This window comes from Rhamphochromis longiceps, linkage group LG1, assembly GCF_057381845.1.
Source record: "Rhamphochromis longiceps isolate RC_006_pf linkage group LG1, R_longiceps_female_GT1.1, whole genome shotgun sequence".
NCBI lineage: Eukaryota > Metazoa > Chordata > Actinopteri > Cichliformes > Cichlidae > Rhamphochromis > Rhamphochromis longiceps.
The window spans coordinates 4216597-4242236 of NC_140557.1; the positions used below are offsets into that span (position 1 = coordinate 4216597).

Sequence of the window (25640 nt, forward strand, 5' to 3'; positions counted from 1 at the left end):
GTTAAGATGAGACTGGACCTTAAAATTCATTAGTTGTAAAGAACATTTAAATAAGTGAAATAACATAAGTTTGGGAATTTTTAAGAAACGTCTTTTGGCTTTGTCAAGGCAACATCACGCGATGTTACAAAGTGTTTTCTATCAGTTTGAGCCCTCGTGAACTCAGGTGATGTCATTTTCAGTTTTTGAGGGTTCAATTTTGGGACTGAGCCGAGTAGATCAACTAAAAGGCTGAAGGAGAGTAGATTTCAGCTTTTGAAAGTCTGAGTCCTGACCTTAATTCAAGTGACGTGCTGCAAGTATGACCTGCACGCAGCATCCAGGACGTACCGATACCCTGGTAGGAGGACTTACTGTGTCTGATGGAGGCTGTTGCTGCTGAAGTCCCTAAAGTCGAGAGTTAACTTGTTTTCCAGCCTTTAGAGTTAGAATTACATTGAATAATCACTATTTGGATGAAGAACTTTTCTTCAGTAATAATTGGAGACATCCTGGTAATCCTAAAGAGTCCTCACATCATCTTCATTTAAAACAACATTGAACTCGTTCATTGTGGAAACAGTTTCTTTGTGTTTATTTGAAAAAAGAAAATACTGTAATATGTATCTGGGTGCCTTTTGGTCATTTTTCCTTTTTGCTTGGTGTTCCTTTAAAAAAAAAAATCCACTAAAGTGATTCTGTGCTGTCATTTTCTACTGTAAAGCCACAAAAATCATCCAAACTTGTAAATGTTTACTCTGCCGTTAAAAGTCTTTCTCATGCCAGACACAATGCTGGTGGAGGGATACGTGAAGTTTCACATATTATTAGGCAGTGTGTCAATAAAACAATTCCCCCCCCAACAATGCTGTTTCCCTGTCAGTCAAAGCCAGGAATATTTATTTTTCACATTTCAGTTCATCGGTTTCTCTTTACAGACGCAGTCACGATTCAGCACTGGTGCAAATGAATTTATTGAGGGGAGGAAAAAAAAAGATCAAAGCAAATACAAAACACTTATAACCGTCAAAAGCTGATCACCATCATGTTGATAAAAATATGTTCGTTTGATTTCTTTTTTCTCTCTGAAGCGGCACATTTTAAATCTATGCTGCTCTTCTTGGCAAAAAAAAAAGCAATAATTTGAATGTATCTATCTCTGTACTTACAAATGAGGTAAAAACATTGTTCACAACATGTCTGCACCCAGAACACAACACTGAAGAAGCCGTCGTATGCTACAAATGAATGGTGGGAAGTGAATCTCCGCTCCTTACAGCTGTAGTGAAGCATGAAGTGTTTTCATCCTTGTGTGTGTGGGGCTCAGGCTCGGACGCTCTCCAGAGAGCAACATACAAGCATCACTCTGGAGGAACTCCCCACTGCCTGAAAGATAAGCATGTCTTTTACTTTTAGGCATCATTGACTGGAAATGCTCTTATTTATAAAAGCTGCATTGTTGCCTCCGCTGCTCGGAAAGCGTTTGTCTGAAAAAGAAGCTGCAATCTGGGGATCGACTCCTCTGTCAACTCATTTCTTTTTGGGAAACTCCTCACATTCCTTTGGTTTTTCCAGCATGACAGCGGGCCATCAGCTCCTATTAGGATTAGTGGCCTGACATGTTTTCACACTCAACTACCCTTTGACTGCTCTCTGCCGACAGGCTCAGCTCTGCCAGCGTGAAGACAAATAGAAGGAAAAAAAGGTATGAAGGGAGCGCTGCTGATGCTGGTGCTTCCAGCAGAATCCAGCGGCTGAAACGCCAGAAGAAGCCACGCTGGAACTTTGGGGAGAATCGTAGGTTGTGGGGTCATGTGGGTGGGGGCACACGACTTTTTAAGTTCATCCCATTTGCAGTGCAGCAAACTGTTATGCAGGAAACTGTTGCTTGCAGCATCTCTTCCCTCGGCAGCTCCCCCACAGGGCCGCTGTGCTCCGTGGTGCACTGGTGAGACATCTCTCCACAGGGCTGGGCTCCCTCCGCTTCACTCCCTTCCCTCATTTGCTCTCTGATTCAGCCCCCTACCCTGCAATCCTCTCTCTTGTTTTAAAAATGTGAAAGGAAGTGTGCCCTTTTTAGACTCTCGTTCGCTGCGTTATTATTATTATTTGCCTTTTTGTTCTTTTAAGACAAAGTGTTTAGTTTTTTGCAGAGCTGAGAGAGAGAGAGAGAAGCTGGAGGGATAATTCACAGTTTCGACATTAAAAAAACAAACAAAAGCACAATGACATGTTCCTGCAGCTCTCTTACCCACAATCCTCCTAATGTTTCAGCCAAGAAATATGTGCTAATTTAGCAAGACACAATAGATGGATGCGTGAACTGCATATGGCACAGCTATCACAGCTCACAAGCATATATATATATTTGTGTGTATATATATATATATATATAATCCTTATAAATATCTCTTACCCTCTTCCCTCCATTTATGTTTATTGAGTAGTCACCTTGAAAGGCAGCTCTGTGTACTTTGTATTCTGCCGAGCATCTGTTAAAATAGTCTCTCGCAGCCGCCACATTTGGTATGCCAGAGGAACAGCGTGCACGGAACAGAGCAACAGAGCGAGCATTTCCTCCCTCCCGCAGTCCACACGTCCACTCGTCCACTCGCATTTCTTTGTTACAAAGATGTTTGAATTTTTGTGAGGAGGAACGAGCAGCGGCGGAGCAGCGGCGGAGCGCAAATGAGAATAGGAAATCAAATGAAGACGCGGGCACGGTACTAAGTAGAAAGCTTGATGTCTTACAACCCATGGAGCGTTGAAACTTGAAACACCCAACCAATACAGAATTACTCAACCTAGCAAAAGACACATTACCAGAAAAAAAAATCTCACCCTGGAAACCAGTGATGGTCGAAGCACTTCTTTTTGTTTTTTTTCTCATACAAACATTGACAGAAGCTGTTTACAGCCAGGCAGCGAGAACACGATGTGTCCACTACAGTGAAACTGCATTGGATGGGCTACTCAGTATGATCCACCTCATCTTCACTGACTTATCGTGTAACAGTGTGAAATACATGACATTTATTTACAGAGCAGCAAGGTGCTAAAAATACATTTAGTGGCATTGAGTTGCTCAGGTATATATATATATATGTATGTATGTATTAAAAAAATCCTGGCCAAAACATTTTCATATTTTCTGCCTTCAGCTGGCAGCTCATCCACACACGAGGAAATTTGGGGTTTTAGTGTCTGTGACTGGAACAGATTTTTCCGACAGTGAAGCTAAGCTCCATCATGATGAGTAGCCCGAGTGCAGGCTGACGTTCTGAAGCATTTAACCTGACTTGTAGGTTTGATAACGTCTGCTCCTGCAAAATTGCTGTCCAAGGTAGAGTGAGTGCAGAGCGGCAGGCTCTTTTCATTGGGACACTTTCATCTGTCTCTTAGGCCCCCGCTTTGATTGACGGGTCTCATCATCCAGTAAATACAACACAGTTCGTGTCAGCTGTCAGCAAAGTGCTGCGCGTGGAGCGACTCTCTCTGTCGGCCAGTCTCTCGCTTTTCCAGCCTGAGTCGCCGCCAAGCGTCTGCTAATTGATTGTTTTGGGCGGCCCCGTTATCAGGGTCCAATCAGTTTGTGTTGGAGCTCAGAGGTCGCTGGCCTCGGCTCGCTCGTACAGCGCCCGAAGCTTCTCAAAGCGAGGCCCCCACTCCCCGAGCGTCTCCTCCCTCCTCGCCTCCACTCCCCCTTCTCCGCTGCTGCCTCCATCCAGCCCTGCTGAACTGAAGGAGCTGAGGGAGCCAGCAGGCGAGCCCCCACCCTCGGTGGAGAAGACCTGCAGGGAGTCAAAAGGTCCCGTGTCTGGATGCTGGTCAGCATCGCGGATGATCTCGCACAGGTAGCGGGCCAGATCCTGGCTGGAGAAGGACAGGGAACGACGGGCTAGCTGCGAGGGACGGGCCTGGCCCTGGGCCGGCAGCCTGGTGGGGGGGACGTCCCTGCGGAGACTGGTCGTTGTGGTGGCCGTGGAGGAAGTGGAAGCTGCAGAGGGAGGCAAGGTTGTGGAGCTGGTTGTCCGGCTCAGGGGGTCCAGCGGCTGGGAAGAGGGTGGGACGGGGGGCGCCTGGTGGAGGAGGTGATGGTGATGATGATGGTGGGGAGGAGGAGGGTGGTGCAAGGCTCTAGAGCGGCAGTACTGCACTGACTGGGCCGGGCTCGGCTGGAGGGACTTCTGCAGCTCTGCCATGTCGTAGGCATTCTGGTCTCACACACACACACACACACACACACACACACACATTTACACAAAAGCAGATGAAAAGTCTGAGTTAGCACAGGAGCTGTAAAAACAGAGAGGGACTGATTGTCTGGGGGAGAAAGACGAGGCAGAAAAAAATGAAATGTGACAGTGAGAAAGCAGAAAAATGAACATTTCTCTCCCTCTCTCCACTGCAGACAGCTGCCATTACTTTGTCATGTAGCGCAGCAGCAGCCACTTTGGTACTAATGTGATTCCACCAGAACTGTAACCAGGGTGGCAGAGATGCAAAAAGATGTAGGAGGAGGAGGCGGCGGAAGAAATGATGCACAAGGAGGAGGCGTGGGTCGCTTTGTGAAACTGATTATGTGATGAGTGCTGTTTTTATTCCTCTAGAGCGATTTCAAACAAGACTCCAGAGAATTAACCACAGTGGCTGCTGTGTATAGGGGATCAGTACTGTGTGTGTGTGTGTGTGTGTGTGTGTGTGTGTGTTTGACTGCAGGTAACGGACAGAATCTTGAAGGTTTTGGGGTACTGATAAGGCCAGACAAGGATCTCTATATGAAAGTGTTTTTTCCTCCTCTTTGTGTGTGTTTCAGCAATGATTTCAGCAGCCACATGTGTTTGTTGCGATCAAAGCTGTGATATTATGCAAGCTCTTAAGTACCGTTGAGTGGTTGTGGGTTACATTGGCTGGTGGAGAGGAGATAAGGATTTTGCGTGGGCCTAATTAAAACGCTAGCACACACACTGCAGGATTTTATTCCAAATTGAATTGACAGAATCCATTATAGAGCTGCTGCCATACATCCACTGCTAAGAATTTCCAAAATAAAAGTCTTTGAAATCAAAATTAAAACATCTCAACTTCAAGCAAGCACGTGGCGATGTAGCAGTTACATACTGAACATCACTTTTAACAGTTGTGTATGTGTGCACAAAGGTTTCTTTCTGATTTGCTTTGATAACTTTCCCAGCAAAGGGTACAGTCTGCATGCATGTGAGCGTGCGAGGGGTGTACCTGGTCCTCCTCCCCACCGCCCTCCTCATCGTAGTTGAGGACGTTCTCCCGGATGTCCTCCCAGCCGTCGTGATGCGCCGAGACGTGGTAAACGCCCTCTTTCAGCCCTTTGTAGGACCTCCAGCGAGTGTAGAGGAAAATGCCCAGTAGCAGCACTGCAGTTGAGACAAGACGGTGTTGAAGGCATTAGCATTACAAATTAAATGATTAAAATCCTTCAATCAAGATATGCCCTCAGAGACAGGCGCTCTTGATGGAGATGGCCTTGAGCATCATTTGAGAAAAGTGCGAGCCGAGACGTGATACGTGTTAGGAATCAAGTGACGCTTCAGAGTTTGATCTAACAAGTGTTCTGCTGCTGGTGTTTAACAAAATATATTTCAAGGACTGGCAAAAATCTCTGTGACAGTCAAAATCTTTCTCAAGATTGGCAAAAATGCCATGAGTGAGTTCGTGCATCCTTGGGAAACCTCGGGGGTGCAGAACAAAGTGAGATTAATGGGTTAAGTGAGGTACTTCTTCTCACCTGGCTAGATCACTATAGTTACCTGCTTCAGAGCAGGCTGGATGTTTATCATGATAAAAGCCTGATCTGCTGCTGAAAACAGTGATGAATTTGGCTGTTTGGTTGTTGAACTGTGGCCTTTCCGAGTTCGGGCATTGCATTCTCCTTCTGAAAAATTAGGCATATTTCATGAAAATATTTTCACACGAAAAATGTCTTTAAACAGAAACAAAGGAGGTCACATGACCAACTGAGCTAGAAGGCAGGTCAGCCTCTAGGCTGAGAAACAAACACCTCATAGGTCTTCAGGTGGCGCCTTCATTACAGGCAACAAAACACTACTCTCCGTGTCAACAGGGACGAGACGTTCCAGGTAGAGCTGCAAAGATTAGAGAGCGGCTAAGCGTGATGGACAGACAAATCAAAGTCTGGGTCAAAAAGAACATTTATGAGACGTAGAACAAATAAAAGATGCTGGACACCATCTGCCAAAGAAGTTGATTTGCTCAGAGTGAAAGGGATCTTAACCAAGCGAGGCTGTTTGTTTATCTCTTCATCCATTGGATGGATAACAACGTGGCCTTACTGATTTCCTCATAAAGCTGTTGTAGTAACAGCTGGACTGTACAGTGAGTAAGAAAATACCGTCAGACTAAACCAACACAGGAGGAGCTTTGAGAAGCAGATTACCTTAACAAGGTCCAAGGTAAGCACGGCTGCGATTGCTGAAACTTTGCGATTCTTTGATGAAAAGGTTGAAGGACACAATTTTAATTTCCTCACCAATGTCTTGACCGTATTTTCTATTCGCTGAATGAAATAAAAGTGCAATAGCTGACCTTTTCCCCCCAATGAATGCCGTACTTTATTTCATGGGCACGTTAATTTCATTTTATTTTTTTCTTTAACCACATTTTACAAACTCCCTGATTCTGCACCTCTGAGAAACTGGATCATTACAATCATATCAGTTACAGCGCTGACTCGAAGCGTCGCCTCTATCATGTTAAATAGTTATTAAGTATGAAATTAAACATCATATCAGTGGCTGACACATCTGGCCACAATCAGATTTTCAATTAAAGACTAATAAACATGTGAACCTAATTAAAATGCTAATTTAAAATTATTCACAACCTCATTCCTTTACATCTGCTAGCATCACTGTAGTTAGAGGTAATTATAGCCATGTGACTGACAGGCTTTGTAGACACTGAACATGCTTCGGATTATAGGCGGCTCACTTAGTGCTGACAGTGTTTGACTGTAAACGGCATTAAGAGGGTACTGATACCGGCCTCGATAATGGGAGGGAGGAAAATTAGCCGCCTGATGTCTTATTGGAATTAATTACACTCCCATCATTGACACATTTAACCTTGAAGGGAACCTACTATGCTTTTCTGTCATGATGGGTGCTCGTGAGCTCAGCCTACATAAAAATAATCCACAGACTGTATATAAAAGACAGACGTAATCACACTCACTGGTTTTAGCTTTCTGGTCTCTGGTCATTAGTGTTTTGGAACCAGAATTGATCACATTTAAGGTGTTACACTGGACATTTTAACATGGCATCCATCCATCCATCCATCCAGCTTCATCCGCTTTGTCCGGGGCCGGGTCGCGGGGGCAGCAGCCTAAGCAAAGAGGCCCAGACCTCCCTCTCCCCAGCCACCTCCTCCAGCTTATCCGGGGGAACACCAAGGCGTTCCCAGGCCAGCCGAGAGATATAATCTCTCCAGCGTGTCCTGGGTCTGCCCCGGGGCCTCCTCCCGGTGGGACATGCCTGGAACACCTCACCCAGGAGGCGCCCAGGGGGCATCCTTGTCAGATGCCCGAACCACCTCAGCTGGCTCCTTTCGATGTGGAGCAGCAGCTGCTCTACTCTGAGCCCCTCCCGGATGGCCGAACTTCTCACCCTATCTCTAAGGGAGAGGCCAGCCACCCTTCGGAGGAAGCTCATTTCTGCCGCTTGTATCCGCGATCTCGTTCTTTCAGACACTACCCACAGCTCGTGGCCATAGGTGAGGGTAGGGACGTAGATCGACCGGTAAATTGAGAGCTTCGCTTTTACACTCAGCTCCCTCTTCACCACGACGGACCGGTGCAGCGTCCGCATTACTGCAGCTGCAGCCCCAATCCGTCTGTCGATCTCCGGCTCCCTTCTCCCATCACTCGCGAACAAGACCCCGAGATACTTGAACTCCTCCACTTGGGGCAGGAACTCATCCCCGACCCGGAGTGGGCACTCCACCCGTTTCCGGCTGAGAACCATGGCCTCAGATTTGGAGGTGCTGATCCTCATTCCTGCTGCTTCACACTCGGCTGCGAACCGTTCCAGTGCGAGCTGGAGGCCCTCACCCGATGAAGCCAACAGAACCACATCATCTGCAAAAATCAGAGATGAGATTCTGAGGCCACCAAAGCGAAAGCCCTCCGCCACTTGGCTGCGCCTAGAAATCCTGTCCATAAAAATTATGAACAGAACCGGAGACAAAGGGCAGCCCTGGCGGAGCCCATCACCCACCGGGAACGAGTCCGACTTATTGCCGGCAATGCGAACCAAGCTCTTGCAACGGTTGTATAGGGATCGAATGGCCCGTAGGAATGGGCCAGACACCCCATACTCCCGCAACACCTCCCACAGGACACCCCGAGGGACACGGTCGAATGCCTTCTCCAAGTCCACAAAACACATGTAGACTGGTTGGGCAAACTCCCATGCACCCTCAAGTATCCTCGAGAGGATAAAGAGCTGGTCCAGTGTTCCGCGACCAGGACGATTAACATTTAACATGGCAGCTTATGGGAATTCACTTGCTTGAACAGCCCCTAGTGGCCAATAGAAGAACTGCAGGTGCTGTCAGTTGTTCGTGCCTGTGCTTGAGGTACTGCCTGTAAACCACTGATTGTCAAACTGTGGAGTGGGCCCCAGAGCCACCGCAGTCAGGGTCAGGCTTCCAGTTATCCAATTCAACCTGTCCCAGCTGGTATTGGTGGACCAGTCAGGGTACATCCTGGAATGGGCACCTGTCTATCACAGGGCCAACACAGTCACATACAGCCTATTTCTAATCACAAATTAACTTAAACAACATTTTTTGGACTGTGTGAGGAGGCCAGAGAGAACCTGCACCGACACAGGAAGAACATCACAACCCCGCCCAGAAAGGTGGATTCCGACCCAGCACCTTGTTGTGAGGTGACGGTCCTGCTATCGTGCTGTAAAATTTGCACTTCTAAATAAATTCAACGTATGCCGCGTTTCACTGTAGACCCTTTTTTCATTGTTGATAATGGATGAAAACTGTGGGCTGTGACCTTTCTCTGGCTTCTGACGAGGAGCATGCCAGAACAAGTTTGAAACTAATGCTGTAAGCCAGAAACACAGGCTTCAAGCTGTCCTAAATATCCCGGGCATGCCTGCCAGATACCATAGCTATGAGAACATCAACCCCACCCACCTGCTGTTTGACCCTTTTGTTTATGAGGGGCAGCCAATTAGCTAGTGGGCTTAAAGGGAGGGGCGCTGAAAGGGCTCGTTTCACGCAGAGAGCGAACTGAGCAGCTTCACCTGGGCCCGGTCAAAGATAAATAAAGATTATTATGAACTGGGTGTCTCACACACACACACACACACACACACACACACACACACACACACACACACACACACACACACACACACACGGATTTTCTGCTCAAACAGTCTCTGCGTCTTTCTCACTGTAGTGTTGCTGTGACCTTTTCAAATGTCTAACAAATCCCCCGTATGTTGTCTCATACCTATCACCTCTCGCCTTTGATAATACTACTCTAAGCCTCTCCATAATATTAACCTGCTTTACACCCACACAAACACTTTAATTTTTTCCCTTTAATTCAGCTGCACTTCCCGCCACTCTCAAATCAAACAACCGAATCAAAACACATGTTTCCTGCAAAAGAGGCAACTTGTAGAATCTGGAGTGCAGCGTTTAAATAATATTTAATAATTTACAAGCAGACGTCATTAACTGAGTGAATTACTCACAGAGACATATGCTATCTTCAAATCTGCTTCCCTTTTTTCAAAAGCAGCAGAAAGCTGTGTTTAATCACATTTGAGAACAGCAGCAATCACATACAACAACTGGCAGCATTATAAATACCCAAGCTGCTCAAATCCGATTAATCCGAGGTAAGACACGAGCGTGAAAAATCTGGAATCTTAAACAACTCAAACCCATCTGAACGTGCACGGTCTCTTCTTCTGCATCAACCCCTGCGTTTTAACTCTGAATGTCTTTCTCTTACATCATAACTAAAACCCAGCAGCCACTGCATCATGTAAGCACACCAACAGAAAGCACTCAAACGCTCTGTGAATTGATAACACCCCATTAAACAGCCCACCCTCTGACAACTCTGTAAGAGTAAATTCACTCAGCCAGAAACCAGCTGCACAGTACGAGAGGAAAAATCAATATTCATTTACTGTCATCTTGTCCCCCCTCACCACAACTCCAGCGCCTGGCAGATATATAAGACGAAATTGTTTCAAGAGATTTGCTGTTTCATTTTAAGATGGGCGTTATGGCTTTTAATGGCGAGTGAACAAGAACAAGGGGGAAAGGGGCTAAAAGAAAAAAGACTTTTGTTTCAGGAGAGCCCACGTGTGTCTGACTGCTGCAGTGGCTGCTTTCATGTTCGAGAGACAGTGAACTGGCAAAAACAAGGTCACAGGTTCAGTCCCCCTGCCCTGACTGCAATGAGCCTCATTTACTGTGAGGTGCCCTGAGCTTCCCCAAGACAGAAACAATAAATGAGTCGAAACAATGTGGAGAAGCAGCTGGTCCAGCAGCCCGGAGGTGCCCAGAGCCAATGAGATTACACGGCTGGAGGATTTAAGGCCATTGAGAGGAAAATGCACAATAGCAAGAGCCAGGACAAAATAATAGATAGTGTTTTTAAAGATTTACAATATAAGGGTGCCCTGTGGACTCTGACCACCTGTGGCACAGCAGCACGGTGGAGCTATGTTTCAATTCAATGCAATTTAATTCAATTCTGTTCTATTTATACAGCGTCAAATCAGAGCAACGGTCACTCCGAAGCCTTTATTTTGTAAGATAAAGACTCCACCATAATACATTGAAAAGAGCAAGCACTGGTGACGGTGGGAAGGAAAAACTCCGTTTTTAACAGGAAGAAACCTCTTACAGAACCAGGCTGAACATCTCCCCTTCAAGGTAGACTCCTGCTGCATATCTGCAATGTGTTTGGTGCTGCAGCTTTTTCAGATAGTTCCCTGGAAGTCCTGTTTTGAACACCTGTGCTTTGAGCCCAAAAGCTGAAATGTAACTTTGGGGTAACGGCAAAGTTGCAGGCAGCCAATTCTGAAAGCTGACCTTGTAGTGAGAGATGCTTTTGTTCTTGTGGACCTAAAACATTTACTTTTAATGCACTGAGGGGCCACACAGGGGTGGGCTGTGGAACCCTGATGGCAGGAAGTTTTTGGAAAGAGGAAAAAACATATTTTTGCACAGATGGACATCAGAATTGCAACGTAAAAAGAAAAAAGATGTCCTTTTATAGAATACCATCATGGAAGTAGACCTTTGAAGCCAAACACAAACATTTCCAGGTACAGACGTTTAAACAGGCACTCGTGGCTCAAGAGTTGGGAGTTCACCTTGTAATCGGAAGGTTGCCGGTTCGAGCCCTGGCTTGGACAGTCTCGGTCGTTGTTTCCTTGGGCGAGACACTTCACCCGTTACCTACTGGTGGTGGTCAGAGGGCCCGGTGGCGCCAGTGTCCGGCAGCCTCGCCTCTGTCAGTGCGCCCCAGGGTGGCTGTGGCTACAATGTAGCTGCCATCACCAGTGTGAATGGGTGGATGACAGGTTGTGTAAAGCGCTTTGGGGTCCATAGGGACTAGTAAAGCGCTATACAAATACAGACCATTTACTCTCTCTGCTGTGCATTTTCCACTTTCCAAGGTTTCACTTCACCGTTTATCACACACACAAAAGCAGAGTCAGTATTGCAGTTAATAAAGATAAATACACCAACTGCAAGGCTGGCATTTTATATATATTTTTATATAACCAACATTAGTTTGGTAGTAGAAGCAGAATGTAAACAAAGCAGAGCTCATAGATACTTTGACGACAACATCAATCAATATTAATGGGAGCATTTTATAAACGATTGGGGCATATGATGGTATTATATCTGTGAAATGACATTTACTTTATACTATGACTAAACACAGCCCTTTATATCTTGAGATACCCTGGGTGTTACAATGTAACGACAGAGGATGCATTTGTGAAGCCCAGAACTACCTAATGCTTCATTATGTAGCCAGGAAATGTTCTGGAAACATTCCTCAAAGATTTTGCTCCACATTAACATGACAGCATCACAAATGTGGCCCAGACCTGTTGGCTGTACTTCCATGATGTGAATCTCCTGCTCCACCACATCCCAAAGGTTCTCCATTCAATTGAGATTTGGCGACTGCAGAGGTCATTTGATAAATGTTGCCTTCCTATTAGCTTAAAGCATTATTTCATTTCATTTCATTTCATTTTTATTTATTTCACACTTGGTACTACAAATCAAACAAAACAACCACATCTTCTATCAACAAAACACAACAACCATGTGTGAAAAGGAGCCGGAAGAAGAAAATATTCTTATTAAACCCTGCCCCCTATCTACCATCGAACTTATATCACCGATGGGCACCAAAAATCAGGAACAAACTAATATTGACATTTCTCTCCGGTCGAATCCCAAACCAACATCACATTCATTCGCATTCTTCATACTGAGTTATCGTTTTAAACATATAACACTTTTTAAAACATTGTAGATTTATACAATTCTTTAAATTATAATGAAGTGAATTCCACAGTCTTATACCCCTAACCGTTGTGCTCATTAATCTTTGTGTAGTCCTGGCTAACTGATGTTTAAAATAAAATTTCCTTCTATTCTCTTCTCCCCTTGAACACATCAAAAATACTCTTTGTAACTTAAAAGGCAAAATATTATTTTTAGCCTTAAACATAATTAATAATGTCCGTAATTTCACTAAATCTCCTAATTTTAATAATTTTGATTCTATAAATAATTTGTTTGTATGTTCTCTATATTTAACATTATGAATTATTCGTATAACTTTCTTCTGTAATAGGTTTAAAGGTTTTATGGTATTCTCATATGTATTCCCCCAAACTTCAACACAATAGTTGATATATGAAAAAAACAAAGAAAAATATAAAATACGCATTGTTTTATAATTTAATAAATCTCTTATACTACCCAAAATATAAATACTTTTGACCATTTTCTTTCTAATATGTTCAATATGAGATTTCCATGTCAAATTCTCATCCACTATTACACCCAAAAAACGAAATTCAGTAACTCTTTCAATCAATTCTTCCTCTATAAACATAATGACTTTATCCTCCTTTACACGATTGCCAAATATCATATATTTCGTTTTTGTCAGATTCAAAGATAATTTATTTACATCAAACCATTTTTTTATTCTTAACATCTCAGAAGTCATAATTTCAACCAAGTCTTTCAAATTCTCTCCAGAGCAATAAAAATTTGTGTCATCTGCAAATAAAATCGAATTTAACCTTTTAGATACGTCACAAATATCATTAATATATAAATTAAAGAGTTTAGGTCCCAAAATAGAACCTTGAGGAACACCACATACAATCTTCAGTCTTTCAGAAGTATTGCCAAAATAATAAACATATTGCAACCTATTCTCTAAATAACTCATTAACCAATTCAATGCTACTCCTCTCACTCCATGGTTATACAATTTAGAAATCAAAATAGAATGTTGTATCGTATCAAAAGCTTTTTTTAAATCAACAAATACTCCCACTGTGTATTTATTATTATGCGTTGCAGATGAAATATCTTCAATAAAAGTCAACAACGCTAATGCCGTTGACCTATTTTTACGAAATCCAAATTGGTTTTCATGTATTAGTTGATATTTTTCAATAAAACTATCAAGTCTTTGTGCAAAGAGTTTTTCTAGCAATTTTGAAAACTGTGATAAAAGAGACACTGGCCTATAATTGTTAAAACTATGCTTATCTCCTGATTTATATAATGGTATTACTTTTGCCACTTTCATTCTGTCAGGGAATACTCCTGACTGTAGCGAAAGATTAAAAATATAACAAAGAGGAGTACTTATACAATCTATTGTCTTTTTAATTATGACCATGTCTATACCTTCACAATCAGTAGATTTTTTATTTTTACAATTTTTTACGATTGCTACTATTTCTTTTATGGTAGTATCGGCTAAGAATATGGAATTAACCATTCTATTATCACCTATCCAGGCTTCCTCATCTCCTGGATCATCATTTTTCCTGATTAGATTTGCTAAGGTAGGTCCAACATTTACAAAAAAAGAATTGAATTCGTTTGCTACTTCGGTCTTATCTTTAACAACTTGATTATTATTAATAAAATAATTAGGCCGAACTATGGGTGTGTTCTTATTACCCAATACCTCTTTAAAAATATTCCAAATGCCCTTAATATTATTTTTGTTTTCCTGAAAAACTTTATTATAGTAATCTTTCTTAGCTTTCCTCAATATTAATACCAACTTATTTTTATATAGTTTATATTTCATTTCCGCATTTTTAGTTCTATATATTATATACTCCCTATATAAATTATCCTCTGACATCAACGAGACATTTCCACTCAGAGAACTGCTGCCCACTGGTTATTTTCTTTCTGATATACTCAGAATCTAGCACCAACAACCACACCAAGTTGCCTAAGTCATCTTTTTCCCCTCATTCTGATACTCAGTTTAACCTTGTTGCCTAGATGCTAAAATGCATTGTGTTGCTACCATGAAATGGGTGGATTATATATATATAAATATAGATACAAAATTAAATAGCTGGTGAATGAATCTTGACAGATTGAGCCTGAAAGACAAATTCATGTTGCACAAACCTGTGAAATACAAAAAGAAAACAACCTTGAGCACAGTCCTAAACTTTGTGCTGGGACCAGCTCCCATCGCCTGTGATGATCGTCTGTCAGATGATTTCTCTGCACACGTTAGAGGACCATGCTGAAATTGGCAGTGCATTGGACTGCAAGTGATCCAAGTGTAGTAAGAGAGCTAAACGGGGTCCAGCGTTACAGAAGGAGATGACCTTGAAAAAGAAATTTGCTTGTTATGGTTACTCACAGTGTACTGCCTCTTTTTCCAACCCCCACATTTTCAGAGGCTTTAAGGCTTTTAAACAGTGAGCGGTTAATGAACGACTAGAAATCCAGTTTCACTATGAGTTACACGTACATTTGTGCAGGCTAACCAACGCTTCATTAAGCATTTCTTTTTCCCACAGCACAAAAGAAAAGATGTGACAAAGCACACAAAGAAATGTGATCCTAAGCTGACGTGAGATTGCTGTGCTCCACCGCATGAATCAATATCCTTCGCATTATGGCACAGGCCTATACGAAGAGAAATAGAACCTCTATAGACTGAAGCAAATAATCTGGAAATATAAGAGGTGTGTTACTGCTTAGTTTATGACGGTGGAGTTTATGCCTTTATGTGCTTATGTTTCTCCTGCTCCCCTCTGCTGAGAAGCAAGTGTGTGTGTGTGTATGAAGAGGTGGCTGGAGTGAGCTCCACGGGGAGGTGAGCAAGGAAGCTGGAGGTCAGGGTGTACAAGAAGAATCTGCTCTGTTCAAAGTCTTCTCCAGAGGGCAAACAAAGAAATGGAGAATTTGATCGGTATTTCTGACAGTGTGTGTGTGTGTGTGTGTGTGTGTGTGTGTGTGTGCTGGAGAAAGTAAAGAGCGAGCCTGAAAAGAAAGATTATGTGTTTATTTGTTTACACTGCCTCCAAGGTCCTGTGCTGTCTTTGACCATCACTCCTTTCTCACTCTCTCTGCTTAACTCTTACTCCTGCCTTCAACTCGCCCTCCCTCCGTCCAAACTCCTCTAACGGTTCTCTTCCTCCACTCAGCCGCTCCACCCCTTCTTTAAAGTTTGTGTCTATTGATTCCATTGGACTTTAACAACAAGCGCTACGTTAGGTCAAACCCTTCAGCTATTTCTGGCTCTTCAACAGACGCCCTGGGCTATTCGCGCACGCTCCTTAAAACCTCGCCTAAACCACTTCACTTCCAGCCCGTCGCTCGCTTCACGATGAGTGTTACAAGCGCTGCTAACAAGTAAATGTCGGGCATAGAGACCCTTAAAACTCGACTTTCTTTATAAGACTGCGTGCAGCGAGGTGGCATGCCGCTACTCTCTGTGATGAGCAGGGATATCCATCGTACCTTCAGCAGTTCAAATGGCACTGAATGAGCGAGTGCGTAATGGGATTTCCAGTCAGACAATCAATATCCGAGCTGCCCTGCAATGAGATCAGTGTCTATGAGAACGTCAACACAGGTCAATAATATAGTATGGATTTTACCTCATCAAACTATAATTCTGCTTACTGGAGCCATCTGTCTCTGTGGGCTTGATCTATCACTACTCTTCTTCTCGCTGCTTTTTTTGTTGTGCTATATTTTAAACAGGATTTTAAGGTCAGTACCAATATGCAGCAGACAACGTCTCTACACATTCACAGGTGCAATGAGTTCTTTTTGTTTTTTCCTCTGGTTCCTGGAGTTAAATGACTACATGTACCGGAAAATGATAGGGTTGAACATTAATAATGGATTCCTTGCAGGCGCTGAATTTCCAGGCACTGTTTGGGAAGCCAAACTGCCCCTCAGTTGTAGTAATACAAATCTTCCCACACTGACTATATTCATGCATAAAAAACTAAGTAAATTGGCCCCCAAAGTTATTCTTATTACTTATTGAATGTAATTCATTTAGCTCACAGGGCAGTAAAGCCCTGCGTGGAAAGTTAATAAAACACTTAATCCAAGGCCAGTATCTGTCCAATGTCTTAGCTTAGTTTTCTGTATTGTTCGCTTTCTCAAGGTAACTGTGCTCAGCGAGTCTTTGTATCTTTTGCACTCTCCACTGCTCTTGTTATTGATCAAAATGTGTCCTTTCTTTAATCCTCCACCTCCTGTTGTAAAAAAAAATTGTGCCAGTGGTGTCATAGAGGTGCAGTCGTATCTCAGCTGCGCTCTGATAAAGATGCGGCTATGAATAGACCCTCACACTGGGACATTTTGGAGCACGGGGTACAAACAGACAGAGAAGCTACAGCGAACGTTTGCTGTGGAGAGGTAAGAATTAAAAATAGATTTTTTTTCTTGCTTCATTCAGTACTTTTAATTCTGTGCGCATTCTGGCGAGTTTTCCAACACATCAGCATGCACCTTGGATCGCTGAACTCTGTTCTTGTTGGGTTGAAGTGTTCACTTTCATCGAGTGTGGAATTTCAGATCATCCGAAGCGGCCTGGGGGGGCGTTCAGATCCACGTACCGTTAAAATATAAATGCAATCAGCGTTTTGTCCACAAACAGTCGGCGCAGACATTAACTGTGAGAATGCACTGCAGATAAACAGGCTGCTAATGATGCGCACTGATAGACAGACACACCTCGTTCTCTACTTATTGCATTCAGAAGAGTTTCGGAAAACTTCACTGGAATACAAGGTCTAGATTTTCAGCAGATATAATTATGGTTAGGTGTCTGCCCAGCAGGGTGACGACAATACCCCATCACCCTTTTATGGCTGAGAGGTAAGAACAATCAAACTAATCCAAATTTGAAAAGATCGTAATCCGGTCTTTAAGTGATGACGTGATGAATCCTGCTTCCGGGCCCAAACTACTCTGCGTTTAATAAGGATGTTGTGTTTTTAACATGTTTTATTGCTTTGCATCTTGTTCTATTTAATCTACAAGCTCCTAAAAACAGTCAGTGATCACTGTCGGCCTCTCTCAGTTTTTATTACCACTGTTTATTTTAAAGCTCAGTTTTTAAAACTAACCTCGTATTGTGGATGGATTATCTCAGTTGTTCTCCTGACTGAAGTTTGGTCCGTTTACAGCATCCTGCTATGCGATTGCATTTGTCCCTAACCATCGGGAACCTTCACGTTAACTTTTATCGAGTGGAAAAAAGTTAGCGTTCATCCTCCAGCTTCACTGTGTTTATGCTATGCTAACATAGCTGTGTTGCTAGCGATCATGTAGCACATCATTATATACCAGCTAGCCCAACTTCAGTAACCCTACAAACGTCACTGCTTTTTAGTTTTCTGTCTTCATTTATGTTGGAAGTGATAACAGAGCTGTACGTTTGAATTGTTTCAGAACTCTCTCAGTCAGATCATGCTATATTATATTTAGGTGGAAACTAGTGAGCTAACTTCCTGCTAACTTCTAACTCTGTTACATTTAATAAATTGTGTTTTCGTGGATGCCTGGATGTTAAACTTAATTCTTACACCTGGTAATGCAGCAACGCTGATCATTTTGTTACAGATGAAAAAATTTTGACAGTTTTTCAACTCTGTGGCAAAGATTGGGCCCAGACACGGCTAATGACGTCTGACTTAAAGACCAGGTGAAAATTAACAACAGTAAATATTTGAAGTTAAAAGACTGAGACCAACAATAGTCCAGTAAAATCTGTCCATTCCTAAACCTTTCGCTCTCTCTCTCTGATGGGTTTACTTTGGTTTTCGAGCCTAAACATGTTATCCTTCACTTGCATCCAGTGTTGCCAACTTTGTCGCCAAATTTTATCGAATTTTCAGACCCCTTAGCAACTTTTTTTTTTTCTAAAAAGCGTCTAGCGACAAATCTGGCGCCTTTTTCTGGTATTATTGGAGACTTATGACGACTTTTTGACGTGAAAGCGCGTATCGCTCTTACTCTCAACAAGCAGCGGTGCTGCCGTGGGCACCTTGCCCGTGCCAAAGCGCTCACAGGCGGAGGATAGTCCTCCCCCAGCTGCTATCAGGGCAGAAGATGTTCACCTATGCGTCCAAACTGCAAATGAATCGCGCATGAGCGAAGCCGCTGCTCCCACACTGACTGTAACGCAGTCAGTACTTCTTTTACTGTTATGTTGTTTTGTGGATCACAAGGTTTAAAACTACTTATAAACACACACACACACACACACACACACACACACACACACACACACACACACACACACACACACACACACACACACACAGTAACTCCACCACAGTGCCTATATCGGGTCACTTTTGCCGGTCCAAGCCCGGATAGAGGATCAGGGTTGGAATTGTGACATTAAAAAAAACAATAATTGCTAAAAGAAATTTAATTTGTAGTTCTAAATAAATTCTAAATGCATTTAGGACGTTTTTTACTCCCTTTATGTCTCTTCCACGATGTTATTTTTCTCGTCTACAATGTTGGTTACAATTACATTAGCATGACCAATTATGCAAATTAGGCAATGACATCATTTAGCGACTTCTAGCGACTTTTAGGACAGCCAATAGCGATTTTCCTTACTGAGGAGTTGGCAACACTGCTTGCATCAACATCTCACTGCACCTCATTCTGAAATTTCCTGTGAACAGCTACAAAATACAACGTTTGGATTAACTTGTCATGGAATAACAAGGCAACAGACCTCAATTGGTCATGAAACTGCTGTCAGTCAATTGTCCAATTACTTTAGAGTCTCTGAAAAACAGGGGACTGTGTATGTCTATAATTCCTCAACAGTTAATGCAATACTTTTGTTAAACCCCTTGAATTGAAGCTGAAAGCCTGTACTTCAGTCACATCTTGACTGTTTGATTTAAAACTCAATGCTGTGACATGCAAAGGCACAATTACAGAAACTGCATCATCATTTGCATTTTTGGACCCGAATTTAAATACAGGGTCAGTAAAGTAACATAAAACAAAGCCAGTGAGGATACGCGATACTGCCTCACATAGATGGTTTCTTTTATGCAGTGCTGGGTTGACCCACTTATCTTGGGCAGTGAGTTTTCCTTCAAAACAAAGAACTATAAACAAACAAAGAAAAAGACAAAGAACGCAAACATAAAAAGCCACAAAACAAACATACAAATACCGATCAGCAGTTTATTCTCTGTAGTGCTTTTAATAAATCATCCATCACTTTTGAGTTTTGCAGGAAAGATAAACATAAATAAAATTAAAATGTTATTTTTCAGAAGGACTGAGGGGACTCCGGCTGAGCCTGCTGGTTGAGGCGATGCAGGTTTTAATGGCCCATGTGAGGAGCTGGTTGAGTCCCAGTGAGAAGCAGGTTTAATGGCACTCGTGAGGGACAAAAAGCAGCTCAGGAACATTGTGCTGGCTTTGACTCTAAATTAATTTTAAATTACTTTGCGCACTTTTTTGCCTTGAGGAAATTTCATCATCAAAAAATAAAATAAAAAAATCAGCAGGCAAATTTCCCCTGTGATGGACCGAGTTCAGTGTCGGTCCCCAAAGTATTTGAACAATCATCCAGCTCTACAGGTGACAGCTGCCACTGCTGCCTTAAACAGCACGCTTTAATCTGAAAACTGTTAGCAATGTCGCTACAAAGGTGCACCTATATATCGTCTCCCTCCTGCTTGTGCTGTGTTCTCTCCTCCTTCACTTTCTGCAGGTATATGGAGAACTGCATGTTCTGTACTTATGATGCAACCTGTCGAGCGTTTATTGTTGTATTGTTTCTTGTCTCTCTAAGATCTTCTTTTCTGTCTGGTCTTTCTAAGCAGTCACGGCAGATGGCTGCCCTCCCAGAGTCTGCTTCTACCGGAGACGTCCTACTGTTAAAAGGTTCCTTCTGCTCATAGAGAATAGTTATGTCATAGAGGTTTCCATCTAAAATACTGAAAGGTATTTACCTTACTGTGAAAAGTGCCTTGGGATGACAATCATGGTGATTTAGTAATATATACATGTAATTGAAAGTTAATGATTTTGTGTTTTGGGCCAAGGTGCACTTTCAAGTCTTTCTCTTTGAACCTAAATGCCTTCAAGTCGAATTGAAATCATGTTAAGTAATTTTCCACCCTGAAACACTGTCACCATCATTGTATCTTTAATGGCTTTTTATAATATAAAAGCTCCTTTTCATCTCAGATGGCTGGAGGGACGTGTCTGCGTTTGATCCACAGATGCTGGCAGGCTGAGCCCCGGCAGGCAAACAAGAGTAGGTAAACAAACTAGCACTAAAGTCTACATGGAAATGTGCTGTTAACCGTGATATTGAAAAATGAGGGTTACACATGCATCTAACCAGCCAAAGATTAGAGTTGCAGGTAAATCACAATAATCAATTTTTATTGATTATTATTGTTATTTTTTTATTTATTGATCTCTGCAGGGAATCTCATCCTCTGTTTCCAGCTTCCAGGGACCGGCTCCAGGTGTAAGGCAGGAACAAGGACTGAATGATGGGAGAACTAGCCTGGCATGTTCTTTACAGCGGGGGAAACAAAGACCTAAGACTGAAACCATGAACCCTCCACAGCGTCCAGGGTTCATTGCCCACTCTCCATATCTGAATTCCATGAGCCTCATAGACTGCCCTTCCAGTACACATTGTATATATGACCCCACTGCACTACAAGCTTGTTTGTTCTAATTTACATGCCCCAACCTCGCTCCCTCTTTCAAATCATTCACCTCCCATTAGTACACGGTGTTCTGTCTGGTTCTGGAGCTGCACCAGTCCCCTCTGACTCCTTCCTCAAACCACAGCTTACACCATCTGCCATTGTGTGCTAGAAATGCTGTCAATTTCTTGGTCCTGTCCCAGATACATCTGGCTAATAAGCATTCTGTAGTGACGCATGCTGGTTTGATTGAAGTTTGCTCAGAGTGAAAAGAAACCAAACCATCAACTGATTTTGGAACAGAGAAATTAAAGTATATGTGTGAAAATGCATTTAAATGCCATTTAAGGCATTTTTATCTGACATCAGCTGATGACCTAAACAGCTTGTTTTTGTTCGATGGCTTTCTCCAAAAGTTGTAGACCTAAAATGTTACTGCAAGCATAAATGAAGTTGATTGTTTGGTGCCAAACCTTTTCAGCTGGTCACTACTCAAAAGTCAAGTATGCCCAAATGTGTCTGTGTAGGTTCTCAGTCATCCGGGACATGCAATTGTCTGCCATCTATAATCCAGTTTTGAGGTTCCTTCCCAGACGCCTTCACGCTCACTCACATCCTGGGCCATTTATAACCTTAGCAAGTCACATGATAGATAGGATGAGGCTAGGTTTCACAATGGGTTCACCCGAAACCTTGGCTGACTATGGCCCACACCCGTTTTCACACCTTGGTTTGTGTGATTAGGCAGAGGATCAATAGGGGGTCCATGGCCCTCTGGGAGACTTAAAATTTGGGACTCTCCACCAATAGTACTTCTTGGATGAAATGTCTTCAAGAAACCTAAAGAAGTCCAGATGCTTTTCTTTCCAAGCTCCTTAGACTACGCCCAAATGCGTGCACATGGAATTTGCTGCAAAGATCCCTAAAACACAGTCAAGACAACAAATATAAACTAATATGGATGACCCCCCCCCCCCCAAAAAACAGTTATCTTGTGACTGTGATGATTTATCTGTGAGGGCACATTTGGTGTTATGGTCTCTAAATAAAACGCCTCATCTAAATATAGTAAATCAAGCTGTAGATTATTGTGATATTTTTGCGAGTGTGTGTTTGTTTGTGGCTTTGAGTTTCAATATGTATTTACATGAAGCTGAATAATACTCAGTGTTCCTGCGTGAGGAGGTGGTAAGACAAAGGGTCATCAACACGCACCTTCAGCACAGACTGCAAGCTCTGCCAATGCATACATGAAACAGTGCAGCGAAGAACGTCTCTGTCACACTAATTAGCCTTAATTTACATCATTTAGATGGATCGGAAAATCCATCTCTACATGATTTAAGTAGGTGCTCGTGCTATTTCAGTGGGATATTCTATGGCATATAAAGACATATCTGGTGGTGCGTTCAATAAAAAGCAGTCCATGCTGTGTTTAGGGAAGATTAAGAGAGTCTGCATCTGTGCTGTCAAGACCACTGCTGTGTGGGGCACTTAGACGATAGATTGGTTTATTATTTAAGACAAAATAACTATTTGGCTTTTGAGCATTGAGCAGTATTGTCTGATTATTTATCTATTTTTTTGTAAGCATACATTTGGTCTTGATGTTGCTATTTTATCCACACACAATGAAACTAGTGCACTGGAGCAGGAGCAACCTCCCAGCGTAAAACCATCTGCCCCCTTATACTGCTGCAAATGTCCTAGAACCGATCTGCTGTGGCCCAGTAAAGAGTTCAGTTTGAGTTTTGACGTGGATTGAAGAATGTATTTTTGTGGCATGCTGTGAACATGGATTGGCTCTGTGTGTGAAAACAAAATAAATATTTAGGAAACCGGTTCTCCAACCTTTTCTGGCTTTCCCCACCTCAGAATCTGAAGCTTTAGTCAATAATCAACACTGAATGTTGCTTAAATAAACATGAGTGTGACTGCACCACTAAATTCTGGCTTATTCATTTTCCCTAAACATCAAAAAACTCCACGACCCAGCACTGGGGCCCACACCACAGTCTGAAAACCGCTCATCTATGACAATAACACCACCTGACAATGATGAACAGATTCACCATAATACAAAAATATCACATTCAATGCTAAAAAATAGCCACTGGAGTTTAAAGAGGAACTCTTGACCTTTGGGACATACTTTGTGTACTTTCAGACTATGTTCATTTTATAATAAACACTTATTTTTAGCATGTGCATGGTATCACTTCTAAGCCTAAAACATACTGAAAATATTCAGAGAGTATTAAAAATAGGTATTCTAATAAAAAGTAATACAATTTGTACATTTACCATGCAGCAGCATGGTAATGGAAGTATTAACCCTACCATAGAACCAAGTCCGCCAGAGCTTATATTATATTTTTACATGCCGTAGTGCCATTTTTGGGAGCATTTCAAGTTGATATACATCAATACAACCATTATAGCCCAAATTTTTATAATATGTCTGCATTAAGTGCATAGTAATTACATAAATTGCAAAAAAGTGCAATAAACTACAAACAAATTGAAAATCGTTTTTGTTTTTTAACATATATTTCTAGTTAGAGAAATTTAAAGAGGCTTATCCCTCAAAACTGTAAATACTAAAAAGTTGCACAAAATAGTTTCCCACCACAGGAAATTTATTTTGAGCGTCTTCATAGTTTTATTTTTGAAATACACCAATTTTTATACACTGCAGGAAAAACGAAAATAAATATTATAATGCAAATTTGCAAAATAACAGCATATGCATCAAAATAAAATATTTCCAGCAGTGCAATATGAGTCCTAAGCATCCCAGAAACGACACAGAAAGTCATAAAGTCAAAGATAACTTTTAAAAACACCAGTATAGGCTCATGAGGCCCTGATGGTAAAAAACTACATTTCCGCGAAAACGACGTCACTTCCGGTTTTGGGCAGGTAATGGCGGACATGCGAAAGTTCGTGCTGACGTCTATTCCAACGTAGGAAGTGTTACAAACAGCTGATCGGATTGGCAAAGCGTGTTTCTGGAATATTATGTTTTTGTTGCTGCAAGTGCTTTTTATGCAGTTTTTGCAAAGCTATATGTGGAAGGAAACTGTGACTGTAAGTACAACTCCTCCAGTTTCATATGCAAAAAAAAATTATTGCGCTAGCTTACGTGGTTGCAGTGCTACCGGGATTTTAAAATAGTTACGCAAAACGGAGCGTGCCCGCTCCGACCGGCTTTAAAGGGTTAATTAGTTCATATAAGACAGTGTAGCAAATTTAATACACAATAAAACCCCAAACTCTGATTCGAGTAAAGGACTTCATGTCCAGGTGGATTTTTATGGCTAGCAATGCATCTGTATAATAGTAACTCATTTCATTTGACAAGGATAAAACCAGAGTCCTCCTGAGGCAAATTGAATAGATTGCACTTAGTTGTCAAAGGCCCACATCTGTGTATCTAACACCCCACAATTCACAGTGGATGTCAAAACAAGCGCCAAGCCATAAATTCATGGAAACTCATCTGTGATTTTTTTAAAAAGGGGAAAGAAGTAGATCTGAAGAGTGCTGGAGTGTTTCAGAGAAAAGGGAATTTGGAACCACCAGGACTTTTCCGAGAGTTGGTTGTTCAGCCAAAAGTAACTGACTCAGTAGCAGTCCTTCAATCAGACACTTAGAGTAGAGTGGCTAGATGGAAGCCACTCCTGAGTAAAAGACACACGACAGCTCGCCTAAAGTTTGCCAGACTGCATTTAAAGGACTCTGAAAGCATAAGAAAAAAAAAGTCTGATGAAACAAAAGGTCTGGTCTGATGAGAAAAAAATTGAACGCTTCGGGCAGAACTCCAGGTACTCAACATTCGCGTTCCAGCCAGCCACAGCAAAACACCATTATTAAGCCTCCAGACGACACTACAGTGGTTGGACTGAGTCTCCCTACAGGGTGGAGGTCTGTAAACTAACAGCATGGTGCTGCTACTACAGCCTGGTACTCAACCCCTCAGAACATCAGAGGGCAAGATCAGGAACCCATTCCATTATTCATCGACAGATACAGAGCGGATCGAGCACCCAGCTTTAAGTTCGCAGGAAGCCAGAGTATCACCTCAGGTGAAAAAGGCAGAGGAGGGTCTAATTCCCAAGAATGCTCAGCAGCTCCTCTGCTGTATCATAGAAAAATAAAAACACATTAAAGCATTTCTGTAGAGCTCTAATGGCAGCTAACAGATTCTTCCAATCTAATATAAAGAACTTGAAAGGATCTGCCAAGAAAAAAATGGCAAAAGCAGCCTAATTTAAGAGAGTTTCAAATGACCTGAAGCTGCATGTGCTTCCCTGGGATTTCTACAAACCTCTGAGAGAAGGGTGTAAA

The 25640-nt window shown here is 42.3% G+C and overlaps 1 protein-coding gene and 1 long non-coding RNA gene across 4 annotated transcripts in view; one reads left to right on the forward strand and one right to left on the reverse strand.

Moving 5' to 3' along the window:
- Positions 1-945: 945 nt before the first annotated feature.
- LOC146678143 (neural-cadherin-like) overlaps positions 946-25640 on the reverse strand; it is a 334730-nt gene continuing 310035 nt past the window's right edge. The window contains exons 36-37 of the mRNA XM_085410097.1: positions 5218-5372; positions 946-4193 (exon numbers count right to left, since the gene is read on the reverse strand). Coding sequence (XP_085266223.1) covers positions 3582-4193; positions 5218-5372 — 767 coding nt within the window. The 3' untranslated portion in view covers positions 946-3581. The remainder of the gene's footprint in view (positions 4194-5217; positions 5373-25640) is intronic.
- Positions 16481-23126, forward strand: LOC146678144 (uncharacterized). 3 transcript variants are annotated; one of them, XR_014912148.1, is made up of 4 exons: positions 16481-16995; positions 20445-20568; positions 20815-20884; positions 21059-23126. It is a non-coding gene; the product is annotated as an uncharacterized LOC146678144 (long non-coding RNA). The 3 variants fall into 3 exon arrangements; XR_014912144.1 differs by having other exon boundaries at positions 20445-20508; XR_014912149.1 differs by having other exon boundaries at positions 20448-20568.